This window comes from Scaptodrosophila lebanonensis, unplaced genomic scaffold (genome assembly GCF_003285725.1).
Source record: "Scaptodrosophila lebanonensis strain 11010-0011.00,11010-0021.00 unplaced genomic scaffold, SlebRS2 tig00000085-arrow-pilon, whole genome shotgun sequence".
NCBI classification, from domain to species: domain Eukaryota; kingdom Metazoa; phylum Arthropoda; class Insecta; order Diptera; family Drosophilidae; genus Scaptodrosophila; species Scaptodrosophila lebanonensis.
In genome coordinates this window covers 536,941-564,237 of record NW_022060564.1, presented here as the reverse complement: position 1 = coordinate 564,237, position 27,297 = coordinate 536,941, and the positions used below count along the sequence as shown (strand labels likewise).

The 27,297-nt window shown below is 39.7% G+C and overlaps 4 protein-coding genes and 1 long non-coding RNA gene across 7 annotated transcripts; 3 read left to right on the top strand and 2 right to left on the bottom strand.

Annotated features, from left to right (window-relative positions):
* The first annotated feature begins 699 nt into the window (after nt 1-699).
* On the top strand, nt 700-26,592 carry LOC115626423. Of its 2 annotated transcripts, none has more exons than XR_003995594.1 (3): nt 700-1,004; nt 3,625-3,972; nt 26,392-26,592. It is a non-coding gene; the product is annotated as an uncharacterized LOC115626423 (long non-coding RNA). The 2 variants fall into 2 exon arrangements; XR_003995595.1 differs by lacking the exon at nt 700-1,004 and adding an exon at nt 3,311-3,407.
* On the bottom strand, nt 11,206-12,540 carry LOC115626419. The gene has a single exon (XM_030521787.1). It carries the CDS (start codon nt 12,473-12,475, stop codon nt 11,276-11,278), a length of 1,200 nt encoding a protein of 399 aa, XP_030377647.1. The 5' UTR covers nt 12,476-12,540; the 3' UTR covers nt 11,206-11,275.
* Nucleotides 12,574-13,570, top strand: LOC115626421. The gene is made up of 2 exons (XM_030521790.1): nt 12,574-12,971; nt 13,212-13,570. The coding sequence occupies exons 1-2, from the start codon at nt 12,644-12,646 to the stop codon at nt 13,529-13,531; spliced, it is 648 nt and encodes a 215-aa protein (XP_030377650.1). The 5' UTR covers nt 12,574-12,643; the 3' UTR covers nt 13,532-13,570.
* Nucleotides 13,532-14,686, bottom strand: LOC115626420. Of its 2 annotated transcripts, XM_030521789.1 has the most exons (3): nt 14,272-14,686; nt 13,789-14,081; nt 13,532-13,676 (listed from the first exon to the last, which is right to left on the bottom strand). In XM_030521789.1, the coding sequence occupies exons 1-3, from the start codon at nt 14,576-14,578 to the stop codon at nt 13,593-13,595; spliced, it is 684 nt and encodes a 227-aa protein (XP_030377649.1). In that variant the 5' UTR covers nt 14,579-14,686; the 3' UTR covers nt 13,532-13,592. The 2 variants fall into 2 exon arrangements, with proteins under 2 accessions (XP_030377649.1, XP_030377648.1); XM_030521788.1 differs by having other exon boundaries at nt 13,532-14,081.
* Nucleotides 24,749-25,265, top strand: LOC115626422. The gene has a single exon (XM_030521791.1). It carries the CDS (start codon nt 24,791-24,793, stop codon nt 25,148-25,150), a length of 360 nt encoding a protein of 119 aa, XP_030377651.1. The 5' UTR covers nt 24,749-24,790; the 3' UTR covers nt 25,151-25,265.
* Nucleotides 26,593-27,297: the final 705 nt, after the last annotated feature.

The window sequence follows — 27,297 nt, the reverse complement described above, 5'->3', positions numbered from 1 at the left end:
CTCTTAGAGAAACATCCCGCCACTTTGTAGAATATAAGAATAATTACATTCATAACCTTGCAATTGACGCGCAATGAAGATAAAGATGCAATTTACAAATGTTTTCCACAATAGGATTTTAAATACAACCAGATTTGACGGGGAGAAGCCAAATTGGCAACACTGATTATAATTGCTTTTATTTATTTTCACACAGTTGTTACTTGTGACACCGTAGCAGCTTACTCAGCTTGCTCATCTCTAATTGTTGTTGCTTCGCACATGTTGAACACGATTTTGAAACCCAACACAACAGCTGATTTAACTCCCCACACATCAGGTAAGAAAAGTAATAAGGTAGCGCCATTTAGTAGTAGTACATAGATTTGTTTGCTCTCATTGCGCTCGCTAGCCATATGAGCAGCGAAGGTTTGTTTACTACAATTTGCCATTTTCCAATTTCAATTTTATTTGTCTTTTTTAATTTCGATCGTTGTATTTATTACACGACAAAATCAGTGAGAGCATTACCACTACTAGGGATAGCCATACACCTGCTGTGACGTCAGTGGCAGAGAACACCAATCTATGCGCTCACGCTTCTTTTTACTATGGGCATTGCCATCACTCTCTTTCTTGCTCTCCTCTCTTTCTCGCTCTTTATAGCATGTGCAGCTGTGGTTGGTACCAGCAGTCGGCATTTGATTCCCTAGATGAACAGATGTTTTGCGCTCTTCGTTTCTAAGTGTCGGTCGAACGTGTCGGTGCACTTCCTATGAGGTAGGTGTCGCATTAGTCGTGTGTCTTTAGTCGTTGTCGTCGCGTTGTAAACGGGAATTCCGCTAAAGCCGAATAATCGCAGTTAAACAATAACAGAAAAAACTTCTGAAGTAATATAAACCACACATACAAAAAAACATACATACATACATGTGTACTCACACATAATAAAAAGCTAACGGCCGCGGCAGCAATTGTGCGAAAGATTTGGTGGCAAGTGGCCAAAGTTTTGAGGCGCTTTTAAAGTAAGTGTAATAAGTTCTATTCGGCGTCGGTAAATTCTTACAGAAACAGGTTTAACGTGGGGGCCATTGTGGTTAGCATGGCATGTGTGTGTGCGTGTGTGCGTGAGAGAGAGGCATGCCTGAGAGCTGGAGAGCACAGTTACTGCATAGGCGAATTTGATTTTTACACATTCGTTTTGTGCGTCCTTTTTGCTGTTGCTCTTCATGCGAGTGTTCATGTGAGTGTGTGAGTGTCGGTGCGTGTGTGTGTGTGAATCGTATCATCAACAATTCACAATTGGCTTTTGTCTGACCGAACCTGTTATTTCTTCAGCAGTTTTCAATTAACCCCAGCGGCATTCATTTGATGATGCTGCTCTCTCACATGGTAGCATAGTGATTAGTTCTTGGGCACGCGTACGCTGCAACCTAATCAATATGCATACAAACACTCAAACATTATATGTATGTACTATGTATGTATGTATGTATATGTGGCTTCTTACATATGTGTGTACCGTTGTCTTAAGCCGCTGCCATGTGCCGTTACTTTAGCCCGCTTAGTTGCCATGTCAATAAAGTTCTAGGCATAAAAGCGGAGCAATCAGCTGCTCTCGCGCAGCTGTTTTTCGGGTCCCTAGCAACAGCGCGCGCCAGTAACGAAAATCCGATGTAGGGACGACAACGACAACGACGTCGGCAGTAAGCCCACGCATGCAAAGAAAAAACGAGCAGAACGCTTAAACGTGCTAAAGCACGTCTCTTGGATACCCTGCACCGGCCACATTTCACCACAGTCCTCCTTCAGCTAAATTAAACTTTGTTGTAGGATCGATGGCTATGGCAGCAATTTGAATTTAATGAAACTTCAGATTATCTTAAGGCATTATTAAAAATCTTCCTTAAATTTCTTAATCAACAAGACAGTTGTTGGGGCTAAAATTGATTTTTTAAACCAATCGTTTCTATGATACCTTTATGATATACTATAGAGCACCCGGCGTAGTATAATAATGTATTTTTAAATATCAACATCAGTTATTTCATAATATTCGTAAACAAAATAGTTGGTTTTTAGCCCCGATTGTTCCTATGGCAGCTGTGTTAAATACTGCACCTACTGTGATACAACTTGAGATTATGATATAGAAGCTTTAAAAATGTAAGACTAGCAAAAGGAGTGATTATTTCAACTATCGATCCCCTGGCAGCTTTATAAAATAATGCCGGTATATAAGGCTTGTAACGTATGTACTTAGTTTGCATCTGGATAAGTCAAGTCTGCATTCAAATTTTGGTTTCCCTAGCTATTAACGATGTTCATACAGGCAGACAGACTGATTAGACAGACTATCTCTTTCCATTCGTCTTGACATGCTGATCACACATATGTACGTATGTACGTAGGTTACACACATTTCTGGTATACCCGTTCATCCTACGAGTGGAGCGTATGAAACAAATCAGATGCCTGCTGCCTACCAGCGAGCAGCTGTAGTTGTGAGGCGCAGGCGCCAAAACTGCAACAGAAACGAAGCTACCGCACTTTTACGGCGCCGGCCACCGCTCGCGCCCAGTCAATTGGTCTGTCTCTCTTTTCCTCTTGCCCTGTTACTGTGTGCGCTTGTCCTGCAAATTGCATTGCGCTGCAGTCTGCAGCTTGCCATCTCGCTTGCACGCATGGCGTTTGGCGCCTTTGGCCAAGTTTGAAGTAATACCGGAAAAGGTTTTAACTGCCAGGCAGCCAGGCAGCAAGGCAGGAAGGCAGCCAGGCAGCCACCTCTGTAACACCCAAACCAGGCAGTGTATTGTCAACGCTTCGCCTTTACATAAGTTGACATCCGCGCGCTGCTTTTGGCCGTTTTAGTGCCCGGTCGGTCGGTTGCAGGTCCTGTGCTGTGCTGTGCTCTCAAGTTTTCTGCGCTGCGCTTCAATCAGCTGCTGACTGCCGTCGCAAACGCATCCAAAACACATTCGCGCACATTTCGCCCCTTTAGTAGCCAGCCAGGCAGCCATCCAGTCAGCCAGTTGGCCAGCTAGCCAGTTAGCCAGTTGGCCAGTTAGTGAGTTAGTCAGTCAGTCAGTTCATTTAAAGTTGCTGCAACTTGCGTTTTGCCGTTTTTGCAACTTGTGTTCACTTTTGTCCGAGCGTATTTATTTTTTTCCTTCCTCTTCTGTTTTCTTTAAAACCGGCTCTCAAAAGGTTCGCCGTTCATCGCAGTCGTCGCCATCGTCTGTTTCTGTTTTTTTATTTATATTTTAAATTTTTTTCAGCTGTTGGTTGCTGCTTGTTGGTTGCTGGTCTCCTTCATCTCCGACTCTGAGACTCTGTCGCTGGTTTCGGCTGCGGTCTGGCTTTGTGGCACATTGCCTCAGCTTTGGCTTTATACTCGTAGTATCGTATTGTCAGCAGCCTCGAAAAAAGTGGTTTAACTTCTTTTTTATTACACTTTAATTTGTCTTTTCTATTTATTTCATTTCATTTCTCAACAATTTGGCTATTTGCCTTTTGCGTGGGCTTCGCAGCCGCGTTTTCTCGTTGTTGTCATTGTCGATGTCGATGTCGTTTTGTTGTTGTTCATAAACATTAACGTTTTTTTTCTTCAAATTATTAATTTCAACTAACAACAAAAACACCAAGAAACCAGAGAAAAACTTGATTTATGCGTAAGACCCGTGCCCGTACAACAATAAATCAATAACTGCATGAAAAAATAGAAACAAAATTCAACGAACAACCAAACTATGAAGTTATAAAGTGTTGATAAGTGAAACATAAAGTAACGAACAACATACCACTACCACCACCACCATCACCACCACAAGGAGGCACACAAACAACAGCAACAACATGTGAAACAGACTTCGGTACGAGACGCCCCCGTGTTGCTCCCCTCAGCTGCTGCATTGAACCAACATGGCCGCCAGGATGCGCAACTAGAGCTGAGGCGACGAAGCGAAAAAAACTTTTAAATGCTTTTATTTAAAGGTGAGTTTTCAAAACGAATTAACTGAATTACCCAGTTGTAGTATATCCGCAAAAATATGCGCCTCAGAGACAGCTCCTGTTTCCGTAAATGTGCGTCTAAGTCTCTGGTCAGACAGACAAAGAGTTTGTTCCTCAGACAGCTCCTGTTTGTTGTGTTTCTTTTCCTGAAAAAGTCCGTCTAAAGCTCAGGCTTCTTTGGAACTTACTAGTGAAGTGCTTCTTGTAAAATATGCAAATTATTAACTCTAGCCATAGCTAGCAATTGGGTCTAGCTACTTTATTGGCTCCCTCAGTTGCTGTTTAGGTAACTCAAGCCCTTGTGCAAAGCTTAAAGTTAAAAGAATTGACCACCTCATGATAATATTTAATTAAACCACACCGTTGCACGTCTAAAGGTTGTTTTATAAATATTACCCATACGCCATGTAATCCCACACTTATGTCTCTTATATGAATTAGACACATACATTTTTTATGAATACCAATGGCAAACCGAACAGTAGGATACTGCCTATATGTGGTTGGGGCATAGGGCGGTGCATATTGTAAATATTTTATTCAGTTCTGTTACAGCCTACTTTTGTTCAAGCTAAAAGTTTCTATTGCATATTACTTATACGCCTTGTGTGCTTCTACCTATCACATAAAAAATTGATGCTTTATGAATATACGCCACGTTAGAGTGTCTCGCTGTCCCCGATAGTTGTATGCAGGGGTGCAAATACCTCCGTAATTGTATTTTATGTTATTAATTGGATTATGTCATGAATGTAATTAGGGAATACCTAATTGGATTAAAGGATTGTAGTCAGTTCCAATATTTCGTTTGCATTCAAAAAATAACGAATGTGCAATCTGCATAATAATTGATCGCAATTAGTTCAACCTAATCTTAGTTAATTCTATAGTTATTGTTTAATTGATACCAATATAGAGCTATATAGCTGCTAATGACAAAACTGATTTAACTTTAATTTATTAAGTATGATGAAGGCTCATTTGTTTTAAAAGTTGTTATAGAAGCATTCCATCTTAGAAAGGATTTCTTTAATTAGATTAGCTATATTAATTAGTCTTCTAATTTTGACAGCAGTCCTCGTTTTGATATCTAGACTATTATGTCATAATTACTTAAAATAAATCGCAACATACTTATACACGTGTTCTTTTATATTGAAATTCAAATATTTGTTATCTTATCAAGTTTTGTGAGAAGCTTTCACGAGCACTAAGAACATTCAATCTAATTCCAAACAAACAGTAAATACCCCATGAAAGCCAAATTGGATATGAACGACATGTATTTGTTGAATGATAAGACAGCCATAAGTTGTAAAACAGCTGGATTTGTTATACTGAATTGAATATTTCCAAATGTGCTAATATCTTATCTTATCGTTTATAAATATACGACTGTGTGTTTTCGTATGGCAATAACTGCCATTTGATAGATTGATGGTTCTTTTTATTAGAAAATTGTAGAAATGAATTATCCACTTAGAGAAATGTTCCGATAGACAGTCCTTTTCGAATATAGAATCAAATGCATATTTATTAGGCTCTGGTTTGATTTTCATACCTTATATGTCTATGAAAAAGTGAATCTATAATTTGTTTGGATGTTCAATTGAAGAAGCAACAATTGAAATAAGAATTGAATTTTTGGAATTTTTTTTGCTTGGCCATTTTTAGAAACATAAATTTCACAAACGAAGTTATATTCACGGTTCATAGTTTCATAGTTTTTGCTTCATATACTAGCAGAAAAGACCTTATTTATTTAATAATTTTATTTACACTGTTTAAATATTTTATATATTTATGCCTAATTGGTGACAGGAAGTCCCATCTAATATAATTAAACGAAACATTGATCCATTAAAAAACTGTCGGATTATGATTATTCGGTTCCATATTCCTAATTGGTAGACATTTTTCTGGTCGAAAAATTGAAGATTTTCAAGGGAAATTAAAAATGATTGAAAACAAAGCTGTTTCTCCCCTTTCTACTCTACACCTACTTTAATGGTCAATTTCAGTTGAAACATGGATAGATATACTTGTAGATAGAGATGCCACATACAGCCACACACACATTTGGCATGTGCAACTTTTGAAAACTTGCGCTATTAACTTTGGTATGTCAAACAGTGCTTCGTATTGCTGCTGCTATTTCTTCAACTTGAGAGCAGTGCACAAGAAGAAGAAAAAACAAAAAAAAAAAAAAACGGAAAAAAATTTAACGACTCTTTTGACTGGCCGCGAGTTCATTTGAGTTGAGGGCACAAATTGTGGCCAAAACCAACGCAGGCCCATTCGCCGGCAGACAAAGCGACAGACACAACGACCGTCCGAGTTAGAGTCCGAGCCCAAGTCCGGGGCTAGGCGAGCTGAGCCCGTCAAACCAGTCAGCCATTTCGCTTTTGCCTAGCCTGAACGGGATGAGATGAGATGAGTTGAGCTGAGCTGAGCTGAGTTGGCGGAAGGGAGCGGTACGAAATGGCTGGCCGTTGATGACTTTTTGCACAGCCACTACGATGGTGGCGCTGGTGGTGGCGGTGGCGGTGGCTAAAGAAGAGCCCAAAAGATACACGTACTTGCGGATACATGTGTATGCGATGCGCATCTAAACTTGTTTGAAACGTGTTACACTTTGAGAACGCGTTGCTGCAAGTGGCAACAATTCCAATCCTTTTCAACTGACAGCCAGCGACTGCCAATTTGCGACTATGCCCGCTAGCCCTTCCCTCCAACACTTCCGACTCCCTTGCCAGCCCCATCCTTTTTTGAAAATGCCATTTAAGTGGGAGTGGCACATTGACTGAGTTTTGCGCACCATACGGCCAGACATATGCCTACATATACGTACGAGTACATGCATATATATGTACATATGTATAGTACACATATGTATATAGCATGCGTATATATCGACACGTACGACATTTGAAATTGTTGTCTAGTCACTGCTGCTGTTGATGTTGATGTTGTTGTTATCACTTTGATTGCGCGTACATTTATATTACTTTTTTCCGTTTATCGACAGTCGAAAGTCTCTATAATAAATTTGCATAGAAATAAAAAATCTTTTTCGTGACGATTCGTCATGGGAATTATTAGAATTGCTTTGATTGATATTACGAATTTCATTTTTAGATGGAAAGTACACGAATTTGTGGCGAAAATTAAAAGAAATAGCTTTAAAATATTTCTACTAAAAATAAATAATAATATTTTAAATTGAATATAAATAAATGACAATTTTGTCTTGAACAAAGCCTCCTGAATATTCAGAGAGTCATAATCGAAGGAACAACATATTTTCTTTTGGCCAATACTGGCCACATCCTGACAATCGCATCCCTAGCCTGTTATATCCTAGACAACTGTATGCCTTATTTAAATTACATATAATTTCCAACTGCAAAGTTATTTTATGCTACATGCAGTAAAATGAAAAATCGTTGACTGTCTAGTAACTTTTATTTCACAAATTCTGCACTAATTACTACTGACACATCTTAATATGTTTCACCAGCTGTGGCACCGCTCCTGAGTTCCAAGTGTTTTTCAACTGTAAGCGAATGTTAGTAGTATCCATAGCTTTATGCTTTTCCTCATATATAATTTGTACTTTTAAATCCTCAATCATATGTTAAAACGATAATTTTGTAGATCTGGCACCTTTTGCCTTTCAAGGCAACAAGTGAGTAGCATATCTAGACTGCTCTTTTACAGCAAACTGCAGGCCATTTCTAAAATATGTATTGTTTCCAATTAAAATTTGGCCTTATTTTATGATCCATATAGTTAAATGGAGAATCTGCAATTGCTTAGGAATTTGCGTTTTAAGAATTGCATAAAATACTTATTCGCATTGTACAAAGAAAATTCTGTCAGCTCTTATTGTCTTTAAGGGCAACAAGTTAGTAGCATCTGTAGCCTGTGACTTTTCTAAAATAAAAATGGAAAATCTGCGAGTGTCTAGTGATTTGCATTTTAAAAACTCTGCATAAATTACTTAGTCCTGTGTTAAAAAGAGAATTCGTTATGAAAAGTTACGCGACGTGAAATTCCACCCTGACAAGTCGCCATTTTGTTTTGTAGATTGCACAAAAGTTGTACATATTTATTACTTTTTGCCCATTTGCACAAATCAAAAATGAAATTGATATATGTGTATGCTAAATGCGTTAACAAGGCCGCCGGCGCTAGGCAACTGGGCCCAAAAACGAAAGAAAGAAGTGGTTGCCTGGCTGTGTCAAAATTTGGTTAAAAACGTGACAGGAACGGCAGCTCCCGCCATACAATATACAAGTATAGTAGCTCTTCTACTTATTTTATTTTATTTTACTTTTTGTGGGGCAGGTAAACGGGAAATTGTTTACCATGGTGCCGCAACAACAACAACAACAACTAACAAATGATGTAATTTCGCGTGTTTGTGCAATTCAATTTCCTGCCAGCGGAAACGCGCGTCTCTCTCCGCACACCTACTACTACTACTACGACTATTGATGGCGGCAAAGAGGGGGACAACAGCCCAAAAGCAGAATCCCGGAACCCCAACAACTTTGCCGAATACCCCCAACAACTTTAAAACAGTGTCCAAAATTTGTTTGGCAGTTGCTAAACTTTAATTGCCCCAACACCAACACCCCATACACCACAACACCCCAACCCCCCTCCCAAAAAAAAAAAATAAAACCTAAAGAAACTCTTGTCAGCGCTCCGAGTGTGTGCCAACAAAATAAAAAATAAACGTATGTAATTCAATTTTGCAAAATTTGCTATCTAAACAGTTTGTGCAGCTCATTCGTTTCGGCCAACTTAGACAGCAGCTTACATACATATATGTATATATTGTTTGTATCTATATACTATGTATATATGTATGTATGTATGTATGTGGGACAAGAGCATAATAAATATCGCACATGTATGTCAGATGATGTTGCTGCCCTTTTCAATAAAAGAGCTCTATTTAGTTTCTAATCAAGTCTGCAGCATGTGCTAAAAGCCAAGCAAAAAAGCAAAGTTGTAAATATTAAAATACTAAGTACTTATGTACAAAAGAGACGATGTTAAAAAAGTATTTGAAAGCTGCTTTTTATTAGAGTACACATCGGTTTGCAAAATAAGAAGCTTTTTGTTTAAAAAACATTGAATGCAGGTAGAAAACTGTAATCATGTCTAACACAGACAAAGAATGAAGTCAAACGGAGGAAAAATACTGATGTTTCGTATAAAACTTTTACCCCTCTTCTTATCTATTATCGATCATAGATGTGATCTATAATTCTATTTTTTAAAAAAACGGTGTTTCTATTAACATTACTATATCAGGTTATAATTAAAATAAAAACTACAAATTAATAACCCCCCTGGCTACTAAGCTACTCCAAGTCGATATTTTATTCACAGATAGAGAAAGTTGATGGTTTTTGTTTTAGGAATAGCATCAGTATTAGAATGTAAATTATTTGCATAGCTTGAGTTGTACTTTCAAAGCGGTTGTCCGAAAATGTATGTTTTGAATTGGCAGAAAAAAATGTACCCACGAAATTATAGAATTATAGGTTCCTTTTTGTAGTTTCTGATCGATTCCAGATTTATTAGAGCATGCAAACTTCGTGCTTTATTGCAAGTATTTTCTTGTATTTTTTCGCAATGTTTTGGCTTAATAAATTTTATTTAAAGCCGACCCCCGGTCAGCCTGGCAGGACCGCTCTGGCTATATTAACAATAATTCCTTTGTGCTGGCGTATGGCCATAAGTTTTGGGCCGCACAGCGGGCGTCGAACGTTTTGTGGCCAATTTCCCGCACCCAAGTGGACATACATACACACACACACACACACATATATTCACAACAAAAGGGCGACCAGCCGGCTTTGTGACCCATTGTCAGTTAAATGCGACGACGCATGCACAAAAATTCTTGCACACTTGGTGGGTAAGCAAAAATATGGGCTATGGCGGAAGGGGAGGGGGGTAGGGGTGGGGAATGAAATTGGGTGCGAGCAAAGCCTGCTGTCAGTGCTATTAGAACAATTTACAAACGCACAAACATGACGTCTGCTTTGAGTTAAATTCCGAAAATAAAAATAAAAAACAGAAAAAAGTTTTCAAACTGCCCCCACAGTTCAGCTTCCGCCCATTGGAACATGTCCAGCAAGCCCAGCAAGACGGGCAATCAAAGCAAATTCTGGTTTCTGGAATGGCTGCTCAACTGGACTCTGAGCACACCGCAAAAGCTGCGTGAGGCGGAGAAAGGTTTATTGTCGCATCTAAAGATGCGACATCAGGCTTTTTATGTGGACATTGGAGCCGTGGTGGGTCAATCCGATCACATCTGGACGATCAGTTTGAATGCGGAGCGGACGAAGCACACGCCCATTGTGGCATTGCATGGCCTGGGCGGTGGTTCGGCACTTTGGCTGCTCAATTTGGAGGCATTGGCCAAGGATCATGCTGTCTATGCCATTGATATATTGGGTTTCGGACGAAGCTCGCGGCCACTCTTCTCCGCTGAGCCCTTGAGTTGTGAACGCCAGATGGTCGAGGCTCTGGAGGCCTGGCGCTCCGAACTCAAGCTGCGTCGTGTCATCCTACTGGGACATTCGTTGGGGGCTTTTATAGCCAGCAGCTATGCTCTGACCTATCCAGAACGGGTACAGCATTTATTGCTGGCCAATGCTTGGGGTTTTAATGAGCAGCCGAGAGCTCAATTAAGCGCCTACCCGCTCTGGTTGCGCGTACTCGAACGCGCTACTCTATGGTGTAATCCGTACTGGATCTTACGAGCTGCTGGGCCCTTTGGCACCTGGCTAATAGCAGCCAAATCTCCAGAACTTCTGCGTTGCTTCGCTCCACTATTGGGAGACCAGTTGCATATCCTAACACAATACATTCATCAATGCAATGCGGCAATGCCCAGCGGAGAGGCCGCATTCCATACACTCTCCGAACACTTTGCCTATGCCAAGCAACCCCTTTTGAGGCGTATATCGGAGCTACCTCGGGACGTGGGCATAACGTTCATCTATGGCGCGGATTGCTCCAGAGATGCGGGCACAGGAGTCAAGGTGAAGAAGCTGCGCGAGAACTCTCAGGTGCATGTTATTGTGATCGAGGATGCTGGCGAACATGTGCATGTGGAGCAACCAGAGTTATTCAATTCGCATGTTCTGGCTGCCTGCCAGTCGATCGAGTCCCAATCATAGCAATAAGTTCTCGTTCTCAAAACAATTTGCATTTATTAAATTTTTGGTTAGCCAATAAACAATACGAGAGAGAGTTTTTAAGTGAAACGTGCATGTCGGCCATGAGAAAAATAATAGTAGCCCGTTCGTAGGCCAGCATCGCCGTCTACGGTAGCGCTAGTGGCAAGCATTTCGCGCGTGAGGCGCATACTTTGCGTGGTAAGGCTAAGTGTGCGATAGAAGAAAGCAGTGAGAAACGACGCGCTCACCACAAAGGCAATAAAAAATCCCAGACAGAATATGCAATCCTTGTTAACCTGTAGGCACAAGCACAGGGCAGCGGCAAAGTCGCTCAGACTCTGGACAGTGCGCGCCCCCAAGGTGCGTCGTTGGACGGGTTGGGGTCGTGGTGGCGCATTATTGGCACTAATCGTAATGGTGTGGTGTCTGCGCTCACAGGGTGGACGCATGTCCAGTAGAGCGTTGGATTTGCGCGGAGCTTTACTGATGCTGGCACCTCTGGTCACATTCAGCACCAAGGAGGCGGTGGACTCGTTAGTTTGTGTGGATAAATGCGCCACAGCTGCCACTTCCCCCTCGCAATGTGGCCGTGGCATTTCCATAATTTCGCTCAGACGCAGCTGTGGACTCTCATGAGGAATATCCAGCTGGGGCTTCGACTTTTCATCGGCTCTACCTTCTATCGTCTTTGTCGCCGGTATGTTTCCTGACGCCAGTAAGTGCCCCTCAATAGCCTCCAGGTTGTGCGTAAAATGATCTAGAAGATGTAGAATGTTTTGTATGCGCTCTTCAGTGCAAATAATTGGATGCTGGGCCGTTTGTGCAGCTTCATCAGTTTCGCTCCTAGGCAATATTGTCTCCAGCATATCCTTCACTAGAACTTTGGCCTCATCTAACTTGTGCTGATCAATTGTTATGGGCAGGGTCTGTCGACTCTTGCTGCAGGTAGCCTGTTCTCCATCGGGTAGGGACGCTGGCTTTGGCTCCATTTCTAACTCCACTCGTTCCGTATCTGTGGCACCCACATGATCGTCACCCAATTGCAGCACCACGTGCTGCCGCCGCTCCTGGGTATCTCGCTTAGGCAATAGGGCTATACGCCGATCTATTAGCTCCATTACCTGTTGTCGATGCTGTTGATCTTTCTGTTGCTCATCCAGCTGTCTTTCGACTTGATGCTGCTGCTGCTGCTGCTCCCCATCTTGCTGCTCCCGCTGTTGATCCGATTGCCCGCCATTATCAGCACTTTCCGACCCACTCTTCTGGCCCTCATCCATTCTTTGTGTCAAACTTTGAATTTGGGATTTTGTGTTTCAGTCTTTGACTGAATTATAAATTGAATGCGTTTATTGCAAAATTGACATTTGACCGAAAATATGTTTTTATTTATTGCTCAAAAGTTTGAAAATTCTCAAAATTCATCTGGAGTACTCGCCTTTTAATCCATGGAATGCAATGAACCTCCAACGGCGATCAGTGTTGTGCACTCGCTCATAAGCGATTTGGTTACCGAAGCTGAAAATTCCGCCAGGCCAGTTTGGGAAGCATCCAAGAGTTCCGCTCACAAAATCTCTAGTTGCGAAAGACTCTTTCAATTATTAGGCTTTGCGGTCTGTCCGGATGAGGATGATGAAGGGAGCACTGCAACCTTAAAGGTTCTGCACATGAATCGTCAAGAGTCTGGAGCGAGTTATCCGGAGATCTGCAGTCATGCACATGATATAGAGCATCGCTATCATTGGCATAGTTGGCTAGCAGAGGCGATTGCTGACGGTAAATGGGCTGGTATCGACCATGTTTGAAGTTGTGGAAGAGCAGAGCTTAGTCTCAGGCCTGAAACTGTCAAAGCTTTACATGTGTCGCCTCACAAGAAAAAACTTTGACTATAGCAGCACTACATCAACATCAATCATCGGTCATTCATCTCGAGTGTAGTATGAAGTTGACTGATAGCTGAATTGAAATTGAATCTTAGGGTTCCATCAAAATGTCTGATCGTTGTTCGTTTTACAGATAACTCAGAGGATGAGCTGGAGCTTTACCGTAGAAGCGTCAAGACCTATCGCGAGAATGGCTGCCAGACTGAGCAGCCGCGCTTGCAGAAGCGCCCTGATGGCGTAAATACGCCTGCCAACCGTGCCCTACAAGCGCCCGCACCCTGTGAGCTCACCAGGCAGACACTTTATTTTGAGGCGCTCTCCTATCCTGCACCCACTATTATGCGACGCCCCCCTCTAGCTGATCGCTTTTGCTATATGTTAACCGATTTTGCGTCGGCACTCTACTGTAGTCTTGCCATCATGTGCTGTTGCACCCCGAATATGTTTCGATAAATATATTTGGCTTCATATTTTATTTGTTTAAACTTTAAAGTATTGACTTCCACGCTTCATTTCATTTGCATGGACATGGTAGCCAGCCTGCGTTTAAGCTCCGCATTCTGATTAACATTGCCCTGTAGAAACCTGTAGTAATGCTCTATAAGGAGATACACACACCACATACAGAAGAAGACGAAAAGGACGTAAGTGAAGTTGTCGCCGATCATGTAAAAGCATTCAAACATTGTTTGAATCATATCTGTAATCACCTTCCAAAGGCGAACACGAAGTCGGGCACGTTGAAACTCCGTCGCTGAGCTCACCGACTCGACCTCAATGTGCAGTGTGTGCTGGGGTTTAGGAATGAAGTATCCTTGAACATTCGGCTGTTGCAGTTTTTCGGTCCATTTCGGTTTCAGTTTCATGAGCTTTTCTTTGAGCAGACTTCGGGAGGTCTGTATGCTCACCTCACATGTTGATTTCTTCGCCGGCATCAACGTTAAATCGGACAGCTTTATATTGCCAAGACTTGCCGATGTTTTGGTAAGATCTTCATGTTGGTCTAGGGGAGATATTTTGATAAATAAATTGCTACTTATATGTATTGCTGCATTAATGAGTCAGCCTTTCTATAAGTTGTTGCAGTAGCATAAACAATCGAAAAACCAGATGAGCTATTGATGATTAAGATCTATGTTTGGCTTCACATAAACGCAGCCTGCATGAGATACTGATGATGAAAACCGACTTACTGTCCCTACGCTTCATTAGTTCGGATTGGGATCGTCGTAAAGCTATTGGCTTGACATTGTTATTCGAATTCTGCTCGTCAACGACGATTTGGGTGTAGCTATCAAATAGATTGAGCAGCTCTACAAATCGATCGGTAATCTGCTTGTGGCTAACTTCCACGTCAGTTAGAAAACAGTGATTCAATTCGATTGCTGGATTGTCGCCCTTGTCACCATCCAGGTCTATGACCAACTGATTGGACGTGTCCTTTGCCGACGTAACATCGCCGTGATTTTCGCAACTCCCCGCATTTGTCCGGCAGGGCATGGCTAACAAAAATGCGTAATTTGAATTGGAAAATGTATATGTGTGTGTGTATGTGTAAGCGAATATTTTTGTTGTTAACTCGCAAAAACAAAATCAAATTAATAATAATACATATGTAACTACTTCAAATTTGGAATTATTTCATTTTTTCATGCTTTTATGTTTTATGTTTTGTTCATTTGAAAAGTTGTTTGTCGTCTCTGAAGGGTTAGTCTGTCAGACCCAGCAGTGCTTATTTGGCTAGTGGATTAGATTGTTTTTGCGCTAAATTAAGCAATTTTCGCAAATGCAGCGACAACAGTCTGGCCACGTCTGTCCGCTGGTCACTGGAGTTGAAGCCTTTGGTCACTGGACACTTCACTCGCCACTTGTTTGTGATTTGTTGTTGTGATTTGGTGTTGTTTCTTGTTTTTTTGTTGTCGTTCTTGTTGTCGTTGTTGTTGTTGTACTTGGGCAAGTTATATACGAGTCTGTATGGCTCTCCCTCTCTAATATGACAATTATAACGGTCTAGTGCACTAATGTTATTTTGCATAAATGCATTTTGAAGCAAAGGGAGACATGCAAGATGCTTAGATGGGCTAGATGGATAAAAGGGTTCGTGCATATACTATATACACCCTTAAATATATGAAGAGCTATTAGTTGGTTGCTTGTCAAATATTCTGTGTTATAAATTCATACAAATTTTCTCTTGGCATGCCCATATTATTGCCCAGAGAAAGTCGCTCAGCTATACTGGCCATACTGGAAACCAGCCTGGACCTACGGGTAAATTGAGAAACCGCTGTAATGCAGAGATTCTTCAGCAGTTCGGAAATAAATGTCTCTGCATCATTAGCGCCACGCCCTTTTATATGAGCAACACCTGCAGGAGCCTAGAGAGCTTCCTTCGGTAGTCTTTAAATAGTTTATAAGTAGTTTATCTGTCAAGTGTTTACTTAACAAATTTAATGATTGTCCAATTCAGGACTGATTTTAAAAAGATTGTATAGAACAGAATAAAACCCTTGCGAATATTATTTCCAATAATCCATTTAAAGTTGTTTATCTGAAAGGTTACGAAACTAGTATTCAGATAAAACAACTTACTAAGAAAATGATTGGAAGGGGAAGGGTATATTGGGACTGTTTAAAATTATGAATCTAAGAACACTACTCGAACGCGTCCTGCCAAGTCTATCGTGATTTATGACTGCCCAAAACTTGTATGTGTTAGCTTACAAGCTACCTTAAAATGTAATAGGAGGGGTGTTGAAATTTTTAAAACTCTGGTGAGCTAAAGGATAGCCCCAGATAACCCGTCATCTGTTTTACATTCTCTAGTTGTCCTTTGTGGTTGACTACTTAATTTGCTTTAATTGCGAGGCCTTTTTGATTTTTTATTGTACATTTTTCTCTACAATACATTCAAGACTCGGTACATGCTCAACTCTTTCACGCCCACTTGTTATATTTGGCTTTGTTCTCGGAGCAGCTGCTGCTATTGCTACCTTCCAGGATCCAGGAGTGCGTTGTTGCCAAGCCAACCAACCACCTTTGGTCATTGTTATCATTTAAAAGGCTTAAGTTCGCCAAAGATTTATATTTGTTGTCCACTCACAGAAATCATTGTGCATGCAACAAAAAATAAGATAAACGTACTTTTTATTGATTTTCTCTTCTGCGCTCTGTTGCGAGTGCTTATGTGTGTGCGAGTATGTCTCCCCTCAGTCCTACTTCCCAGCCGACCATTGGATCATTGGCTTCGAGAACTGGTGGGCAACGCCTGCACTTGATTCATACAGCAAATGGTTACCTTTGTGTGTACGTGTTCAAGCAAAACACCTTAAATGCTTTTACCATTCGACATTTGCTATTCACTTCACATACGTACTCGTACGTAGAATGCTTTCAGGCTTCAGCGATTTTTCATGCCTTTTTCATACAAAACCAATTCGTCACAATTCATCAAACCATAATAGTCTGAGCGTTTTAAATTTGCTATTATATTTAATATTTATCAGTCACACAACTGAGCCTCTCCAGAGAAAAGTGAATCTTTGTTGTTGATCATCATGCATTTGCATGCTGTTTTCCTTCTTATTTTGCTGCTTGCATTAAAATTAAGCAATGCTACGGACTCCGTTAAGGACCCCAAAGAAGCAACCGCACTTGATGCGAAAACAAGTAATTATATAATGAAGATCAAGCCAAGAAATGTGGCCGACCGGACTAAAAACAAGATGCGAAAGACCAGGGGAGGAACTACAGTTCCCTCCACTGCGATTTCGCCTTACTCATCACCTGGGTATTTGTTTGGAGCTTATTTGTTGCCATCAAAAACGAGATTTCATGTGTTTGGCATTCCGCCATTAACTACCACACCTATCAATGAGTTGAATACTAATATACACAATGCAATCACCGTTGATACCTTCAATCCTGCAATAGTATCTGAGGAATGGACTAAAGTCCGTCAGTCAAAAAAACCACCCAAAACTACTAAGAAAGAAAGACGTTGCAATGATACAGATCCCGAGCCCGCTCCTACTGCAGTGCTCTTGAAGCAAGCAATTATAACTTCTACTCTTAATCCGCTGATTACTGTGTCTGAAAAACCATCCGAAATTCCAACAACTACTGAAGCACCACCCGCAAAACAAAGATCTGGAATGAATAATTACATGTCTCGCAAAGTTTCAAAACCTCCCCCTTTCAGAACAACTCGAAAATATTTGTTTGGAGCTTACTGGATAACTACAGGTGTGTTTGGAATTCCACCTCGTGAATTTGAATATATTGGAAAGGTCACCGATGAAAAGCCCACCACCTCCAAAATAAATTCAGTGAAACAAGACAACGCAGTCAGCTCGAAAAATATTCAAAACAAGAAACCAAACAATTCAAATGCTAAGCGGCCAATACCCACATCACCAATGAAGATATCCATTAAAATATCTAGAAATATAACTGACAAGGTAGCCATGGAAAACCCACAACCAGCAATCGAACCGTACGCCATTGCCATTAGACGAAACATACCCTACAATCTTGTCCCCGTGCCTACACCAGGGATCATTCAGCCAATACCCATAGGCGTTAGAAAACGACCACTAGCTGTCAATCAACCAATTGCAGCTCATCGTTTAAAAAAGGCGTCTTTAAAATCAGGAACTACAATGCAACCTTATCTGAAACGAAGAACTACAGCTGCGGCCCACAAAACCCCGTCTTTACTAAAGATTTCAATAGACGTGTTTCCAAAGCCCCACTATAGATCAGCAACAGCAAGGCCTGTGTTTGAACTTTCCCATTCACAACGCAAAGCTACAAGTACTTTGATTAGAAGTCAACCAATACGTACGGTTTCTGATTTACAATTACCTTCATTAAAACAAAAAAGTAACGTTGCAGTAATGGGAAAAATGCTTCGTACTCGATTTAGTGATATACAAAGAAATCGCCTTCGTTACCAGTTCGGTCCAGTCCGGTATAGGAATCAGTTGAAGAAGAAAAAGATCATTACTACTGCCTCACCCAAAACCACAACAATCGATCCTGGACAAGTTGTAATTGTAACAACCGTAGTAACACCCGTACTAGTACGTTACCCATGTATTGGGGCTCCTACAAAGGTACTTGCAAAAGTGGAAGATGTGCCTTATCAAACGTGCGGACCTCCTCCCTACCATCGGTTCTTCTATAATGTGCTTGAAAACAAATGTTGGCGCCAGCAACGCAACTGTACCTCCCAGTTTCGGAAGCTCTTCAATACCAAGAAGGAATGTCAGGCTGAGTGCATTCTAAAAGAGAAGCTACCCCATGCCCGTTCACCATTCTCCATGGATGCCAATCGACGCGCAATGTTGGAATTCATGCGTACTCACAACTATTTATAATTTTCTTCTTCAATAAAAGTCCGAAATGAACTGTCTAGCTCATTTAAAAAGTTAGGGGTGGGTGCTTTCGTCATTATATGGATTGTCGTCATAGGTAATAGTGCATGCGATTTCCGAACAAATGACATTCGTCATAACTAAATACATAATTTGTATCGCACTAATATCAATATTTATCAATCAACTAACTAAGCTTCGTTTCAACAACAGGCCGAGGCAAATAGACGGAAAACCATTGAAAAATTAACCATTTCTCAAACTTAACAAAGATTGCAGATTGCAAAGATTGCAGTTGCTCGGGATGTCAGCGAGTCTAATATTCCGAGAATAAGACAATTAACTGTCAGTAAATGAAATAAAGTGTCTTACTCTAGGAAGACTCTTTGAAATACCAAAGCTTACAGCTCCTGTCCAATCAACAACTGCTGTGTCTGCGGTATTCACTAAAAGCTTAAAGGAATATCATTCATAAAGCACATAGGAACTTATTTAAAAACTAGTAAGTTAGTTGTTATGAACGGCTTCATCTGCGTTAATACTAACTACCTTCCAATTTTAATCAATGTAGTGGCTGTTGAAATGTAGACGTCTGACGTGTAGATATCAGACGCATATTATATCTAATATTTACTCTTTGTTGTAAGTGCATGTGAGCCATCTCTCTAATTATGGTAGAAACGAAGGAATCTGACGTCTAGTTATACCTTGTACCCAAAGGGTGAACGGGTATACTAGTTTTCCAATGAATATCTGCCGTTTTCTCTTTGTTTCTAATTCGCTAAGGAACGTGAGTGTTTGATCCATTTCTTCACTCATTATTGAAATCTATGAATCTGACGTGTAGAAATTCTGGTGTTCATTGTTTGTTTTCATCATAAAGTAAATTATTGTTGTAGAATTCAAAATATAAAAGGCTTTAGGCGTGTGCTTAAAAGAACATGCTCTATTCTTTCGAGATTCAATTTTGATGACAATTTTGTTGAATAGATGTTTTGCTTGGTCTTCGATTATGACGGCAGATTTCTTGGCAACAGTCATTCGTGTTTATTTATGAGGTGTTTTTAATTATACTCTGGAGTGCACATAAATTTCGACTGGCGTTTGAGTTGTCCACTCGAAGCGGAGTGGGCCAAGGCGTAGGTTCAAACTGTTGCCAAGCTCTCTGAAGCACTTTTGGCCTGGTAAGTGGCGTTGTGTGCAGCGGAGGCAGCACATAAATAATATTTGTTTAGAAATATTTTTGCCTTAATGCTTGTTTGTTTCCTATTGCTCGCCGTGGTCGTTTATCATCTGGATGCTATTGCTCTGCAAGTCTCTGCCTCCAAGCATGCGGATACGGATGCAGAAAAGTTTACCAAAGCATGCATTCAATTAGTGCTTGCAAAGATGCAGATAGCAATATTATTATTATTATCATCATTATCATTTATTGCCACACCAGTCAAGTAAGGCGTTAAGTGCTAAATGTAGAGAAAAATAATCCTATTGCCGGAGTATATGTATCTAACTAGTATGATATATCCAATTTATTTTCAATTGCAAATTAAGAGTGTCTATCAAAAGCATTGCTTCCCAATGTTTAAAGTTCACCTTATGACTTCCTCCTCTTCTTCTTAAATCATATGTTTATAAATGTTTTAGAAATTAAAATGCAAATTACTTGTATACATAGCGTCTCATAATATAATAATTCCCTTGATGAACTGAGTCGGTTAAGAAGTGTTCTGAAAAATTGTGTGCTCCCAACTAAGTTTAATTAAATACGTGTTCATATATTCAACGATACGTTTATGTTTTTTAAGAAAGCATGCATTTTTCTCTAGAGAACCTTAGCCACACGACCTGACATAATAAGACTTATCCCTTTCCGTTGATTTATATTGAAGTCTTCAGTACTCGTAAAGTTTAATTCGGGAACGTATTTTGGTAATGCATCTCCATTGCCCTTAAAGTCGTGGATATAGTAGCGTTTGTTCTATAACCGTAGATCAAAATGGAAAATATTAGAGTTTGAAATACCAAATACACATTTCAGTTCTGACCTTTTTCCATGAGACGCCGAGTGGAAAGTTGCTGTGCTTCATCATATCGTTAAATATAATGCGACTTACAAAATAATTTTGGAGTTCACTTATTCCTGCACCATAATCGACACGTACGTTTATATTATTCACCAAATTGCCTCGCAGGATCTTGATAGAAAATAATGCCGTCATATTATAAATGTCTTTCACTAGGAAGAACTCCATATCGGCGACTGGTTGGTCGAGTTTCTTGGATTTCAAAGCGCACGTTAGATTGGTAAAAAGGCTGGGCATATAGTTTTCGCATTTGATGTTAGTTAGAACTATCTCGAGCTGATAAAAATTTAATATTGCATATATTGCATATATCGTATGTGGCTTTTTTATAATACAAGTATGTGTACATAAGTATATGTTCTTTCCTCACCTTAGCCACCTTATTCTCAACGATCCAATGAGCAGGCAGTAAAAGGAATAGCAGCAGCAGCTTGTAGAGTCCAACCATTGCAAAGTTTCTAAGCGTCAAAATAAATGTACTATGTGGTATAGTATTGAAAAATCGTTTTAAATGTAGCCGAACTAAAGAGCTCTAATGGATCTATTTCCATAATATAATTGTACCGCTTTTCTGTGGACGACACAAACATCTGCACACATTAAAACCAAATTTTTGCAAAAGTTGCAATTATATTAACTGTGTGTTTATTGTATGCGATCATAATAATTATAATATTTTGATACAAGTAGTATTTCTGAGCAAAATTTCGTTTTGATTTCATTGTATAAATTGATATTTTTGGACAAAGTGCAAAATTTTGATTCTATCGACATCTATTTGACTTTTACGGGGCAGAAAAGTTCTTTTAAAATGTTCTTGACTGATCTGTTTGTATTGCCAACAGTATCAGCGGTGTCTCTATTTGTTAATCGACGATTTTGGAGCAGCAATTCATTCATAAACATGTGTTTTTCATATATTCGAAAGTCTTTTGCAAAAAATTGAAGTTTTGTCAGCAAAATGTTACCAAATTTCCTTGTTGAATCATTTTAAAATTGTGATAAGCAGAAAAAGTAATTGTACATATTCTAAGAACAATAATCTACATATGGAAGCAATGAAGGAAAGGCTGAAAAATTGAATACAGCTATCAATGACTGTAAAAAAAATGCCTTTATTATTTAAAAATTCAATGATTTAGGTTTTAATTAAGTTTATACTTTTCCTTTTTTCGATAAGTTTTTGTATTTATTTTGAAATTTTTATACATATTTAAATTTTTCATTATCACGGAAAATAGACAAACAAGATTTATCCTAATATTTTCAATATAAAAATAAAAACCGAATGTAAATGTAAGTATGTAGTTCAAAAAGGGAACAAAATTGGATAAGAAGTTCTCAACTCTCAATTCTGTTAATCATTTTTAATTCACTATCCAACCCTCTGGGATTTGCGCGTGGATTTTATTAGACGACCCGAAAGGATCATACAACCCATCTTCCATTGATTTGTATATAAGTCCACAATGCTGGTGAAATTTAATTCGGGAGCGTATTTTGGTAATGAATCTCCATTGATCTTAAAATCACGCATATAGTAATGTTTGTTCTATTAATGAAGATACATATGGACAATATAAGAAGAGGAAATACTAACATACACATTTGAACCCTCACCTTTATGAATGGATAGCCGCTTAGAAAGTTGGTGGATTCCCTAAATTATCTCGATCTAGTGAACAAATGATATTAAATATGTGTAGTATTTATTTAATACGAGTACTATACATATTTTTCCCTGAGTATCCTTTACCTTAGCGATCAGCGATCCAATGTGACGTTTTTCGACTAAATATATACATTTTGTGTGATACTTATAAATCGTTTGGTAATGGACTTTTAATCGATCTATTTTCAGAAAATAATTTTAATTTATGTCAGTGGGCGACAGAAAAATCTGTACTCATCATCTTCGATTTGCTTCCAAACTGCAATTATATTAATTGTGCGTTTTATATAGTAATATTATCTTAATATTTTGGTACATACGAATATATTATTTGTTGGTTATTAGTGTTGTTGATGTGTTCGACCTCTATTTGCCCACATCGCCCAATTTGATATACAATTATATGATAATCTAGAGCCGACCATAAGGCTCTGTAAACTAAAGCGACTACTTTATAGTTGCATCTTTAAAGTTGCTTCCTTTCCGTAGTTGTGATATTGTCAATATCCATCTTTCTCTCTTCATGGCCCACACGTTCCACTCTGGGACATCCGTACCGCAAGTTGTCAAAACATTGTCAAAGCTTGCCACTTGTCTGTGGGCCGGCAAAGGTAAGTGATATTTTTTCCGCTTGCACCGCAACTTTTGTTGGCCAATCAGCTACCTGGCCGTTTGGGCGCCATTCTCCTTTGGTTAGTTGGACTTGACATTTAATGGCATTTGACACCCGAGCGACGTGTCCGCAAGACAAGGCAAAAGACAAAAAGGACAACAAAAAACACTTCATGCTTATAATGACAGGCGCAAATAGTGGCAAGAAGGGAAAAAAATTATGCGAAAAAATATTGCTTACAGTAGAAAATCAATAAGGAGCAGCAGGGCGCTTAGAGCCTTGCAGCAATCACCTAAAGAAGTTGTTGTTGTTTTTGTTATTGCTTGAATAGATAGATAACAGGCAGGAGACAGGAGACAAGGAGAAAAAAACAGCAACAAGAATAAAATCAACTCGTACAGCAAGAACAACAGCAATGCACTTAATGCTCTTGTTTGTTTAACTTTATTTGATGTCCTTGTGGCGGCTAGTTGTTGCTGCTGCTGTTGTTATAGCTCCAACTCATCCTCCAACTCCAAATCCTGCCGGCGCTCCTTGTACTTTTTTCGCCTAACTATTTGTTTTCTACGATGTTGTTTACAAAACGAACGCAGTTTACGCAGTCAGCAGAGGCAGCCAGGACGACGCACATGTTGACCACTTACAAACAAACCAGGACATGCACAAACACACATACACATACGCACGCAAACAACACAGGCCACACACACGCACACACACACATACACCAATACACACACCCCCGGCTAATGCATTTAGTAGCGATAGAGAAAATATTCGTGGCAGCAGTTTTTCGAAAAAAAAAAGAAGAAAAAACCCTCAGACCAACTTGCCTGCCAGTTACCATAGTTACCCAAACTATGTGGCTCTGAACTGGTCTGGTTCGGGCTGGTATGGCTTGATATGGCTTGGGTTGGTCCTTCGGCGCTCACTTTGCGGTCAAATTAATGCAGCATATTTTCTGTATGAGTACGGTTGGTGGTAGATGGTACGATGGCCGGGGATCAGAGCGTGTTCGGCCATGTTGCATGTATTTTTAATTAATTGCGTGCCCCAACGAGCCCAACAGCCGTACAACAGCAACATCTACGTTATGTCTGCCGTCCCATGTGGCATGCGGCAGCCAGCCTGTCTGCTCGTATGCTTTACATATTTTTCATACTTTTATATCGTTATGCTTCCCTGACTATAGTCGAGCATCCTGCCACAATGGACGATACTTCGAATAATGCTTTTATTTCGATCAAAAATAAATCAACAAATTGAATATCAGTTGAATCTGGAAAAATAACTTTACCTTCAGTTTCTACTGAAGATTTGGAAAATGGAAAAAATGTTTTTTTTGGAGTACATAATTCTTAATTTTTTCTATTAGTGTCGATTTCAAACATAGCAGTAATTGCTCTTTTATGGAGAAATAGAATTGGTAGAGTAGCCAGCGTTGAGCGGTATTGTGTGAATTCTTTTACAGTGCACATGGATATCAAGTTCATGCAATTGCACATAATTACGTTTGCAGCCCGCTTAACTGTGCTCACCACTTGTTATCGTACATTGTGTGCAGGGCATCTCATATTCCTCCACACACTCTCGCTCACACTCACATACACACATTTGCATGCACACATCAATATACCATTTCAACTTGATTATATTTTTCAGTTGGCGGCCGGTAACCGCAAGCCGCCGGTTTTGCCGCCGCTGTTGCTGCATCATTTGCGGTTAAGTGTAATTAAAGCGCAGCGCAACGCTCCAACGAGCTTGTCCTCCCCTCGGCCCAACCCCCATCTCCCCCCTCACTGTCGACCCACAATCCTTTCAGGTCGTAGGAACGTAGCAATGCAGCAATGAAAATGTTGTCGCAAGTGAAAATTAAAATACATTTGAAAACAATTCGATACGCCTTACACTCTCGACTACGTAAATTTGGCAACCAAAATTTTTGTTAATTAAATTCTTATAAATATGCCGGAAACAAATAACAGAAGACTATACGCGCCGAGTACTGCAGAAGGTAATGGCCATGCTCATGTTCATGGCCAGGGTCACATACTAGGCAATCGTCTGGCAACCAATTTGACGGCTCATGTGACCAGTCGCCCGACTCCGGTTCATGCGCATGCCGGGCGCTCCCAACGACGTCACGGCGATGCCACAGACTTCACGGAGAAGCAGGAGATGACGCTGAAGGCGGGCGATATGCGTATGGCACGCATCCAGGTCAGTTTGTCGCAGTTGCGGGTCGAAATGGAGCAGGCCAACAAGACCCTCGAGGAGCTGTGCACTGTGGCACGCGTGGACAAGGAGAGGACTAAGACGCAGTAACAGAAGGGAAAGGAAGTGAATAGTGTGAATAGAGAGATTGCCTGCACTATTTCGAAGCAATTGATTGATTATGTCTAATGTTCCAAATAAAAATGTAAACTTGTATTTAAACATACTATCTATTATAGATTGTCTTCTCAAATGGCTTGCAAATGGAACTGATCTCACGTACCTAAAAAATTGCTAATGGAGTGTTAGCACTTAACTAAGTGGAAGACCTTAACTAAAAACCATTAACGTTCAACAAGCTTTTCAGTACTATTTGTTAATAGAAACTGAAATCAGTTAAAAGTTAAACCTTAAAAAGCCACTGTCTAATGCAGTATGTATATATTTTTCCTGTCACATTTTGGATCATAATGCAGTAAACAATAAGGAAAAAGAAATTTCAGAAAATGTCAGTGAAATGGATTCGTTTGTTATATAGATAAACATATGTAGTAGCGTTACTTTTACAGACGTGGTGTCCAATTTCTTCATGGTGCAGTATATTTTGGGTGGTCTGTGATTTAAATTCCGGGAAAATTATTGTTTGCATTTTTAAAAGGTGTGTCCCAAGTAAAGAGGACTTAAATTAATTACATGGATATGTTATATACTTGTATATATATATATATATCCAATATATATTATCCAAATGCTTTTATTTTATTCATCAAAATCACCAACAAAGTCTTGCAAGATTAATAAGCATTTTAGCAAGTTTTTGAACATCTCCTTATATCGTTTTATTTTCATGGTGAATCTGGTGAATATGGAGATGCTGGAATGTTTATTTTTCTCAAAACTTCGCTTACAAATATCGGCCGATGAAACGGCACATTATCGAGCAACATACGCCAATTTTGTTTTTAACAAAATTTTGGATCGAATTTCGCAAATGAACTTATGTTTTCATTTTAATGTTTATTTTTTTTAAACTGTCCATATGATACACATTAATAGTATATTCACTATCTGACACAACAGATAACATTAATAGTTTTCCGAAATCATATTCAAACATCTGAGGCTTCATTGAAGCAAAATTTCTGTTATCGTCTAAAAATATCTTAATAATCAATTATAGAATTTTTGTAGTGTATTAGACTAATTGCCAGTCCTGTTTCGTGCCCACTTATACTTATATTATTACAGTCGCCCTCTTAAGTCGTACTATGTAAGATTACTTGCATAATCTTTTGTATTTTATGCAATAGCTTACATTTGTTTTATTATACGAATACTTCTATTACTTACAGTTTGGCCATTGTGGATTGTATATCGCACCATGCACTTTGCTCATCGCTTTGCTTGTGCGTTGGCCTCAATTAGGCAACAAAAACTACAACAACAACAACAACATCAGCCTTAAGCTAGCCCACCTGCTATCAGGGAACAGGAGGACAACCAACGAAACCAAATTTAAAAATAAAAAGGAGTAGTAGCAGCAGCAAACACTTGAGCGGGTAAGCTGCATTCATATGTTAATAATTTGCCAGTGTTGTGTTGTTGTTGGGTTGTGCTTGATTTAAATTAAAAATTTATTGCATACTTTTTTGCGCGCTGCCATTGCATAAATTAAATTGTTGTGCGCCATGTGAGCGCACACAGGGCCAACAGCCGTTGCATGCAAAACATGAACTCAAATTTAAACAGCAACATCAGGTGAAAGGGTGTGGGTGGGGGTGGGGCTGGGGGAGTGGTGCTGATTGTTAGTATTAGTGTGAGTGTGAGTCGATGTTCCTGCTGTTCTCTTGCTTCTAGAGTATTGGGCGATGTTAAGGGTGCTGGCTGGCAGGCACTTCAGCTACCGTTTTGATTACGCGCATGTTTTCGCGTGCAACTAAATTAGCGCATGTGTAATCAAGTTTTTTGTTACAACACAGCTTAACATTTGACTGAAAATGAAATAAAACGGCACATGCATATTCGTACGCTACCAGTATGCGGCAAGACTTGAAATGAACGTTGCTTTTGAATTTTGCTCTCCATAATAATTCTCAACGTAAAAGAATAAAACACCTTTTATATTGCACACTCAAATGTTCATGAATACTTAGATTTTTAGCTAAAGAGTTGCAAAACTCTTAGAGTGGCTGTGCAGTTAACTATTGCAACGATTTTACTGTCATGAAAGGAGCAAATCATTTTAAGATATGGGACAA

Excerpts from the sequence above, each read along its gene's own strand:
- LOC115626419 (XM_030521787.1), bottom strand. The coding sequence starts at position 12,475 with ATGGATGAGGGCCAGAAGAGTGGGTCGGAAAGTGCTGATAATGGCGGG.
- LOC115626421 (XM_030521790.1), top strand. The coding sequence starts at position 12,644 with ATGGAATGCAATGAACCTCCAACGGCGATCAGTGTTGTGCACTCGCTC. Across the intron at positions 12,972-13,211 it reads AGCAGAGGCGATTGCTGACG|ATAACTCAGAGGATGAGCTG; the intron begins GTAAATGGGCTG and ends TTCGTTTTACAG.
- LOC115626420 (XM_030521788.1), bottom strand. The coding sequence starts at position 14,578 with ATGCCCTGCCGGACAAATGCGGGGAGTTGCGAAAATCACGGCGATGTT. Across the intron at positions 14,082-14,271 it reads ACTAATGAAGCGTAGGGACA|ACCAACATGAAGATCTTACC; the intron begins GTAAGTCGGTTT and ends TATCTCCCCTAG.
- LOC115626422 (XM_030521791.1), top strand. The coding sequence starts at position 24,791 with ATGCCGGAAACAAATAACAGAAGACTATACGCGCCGAGTACTGCAGAA.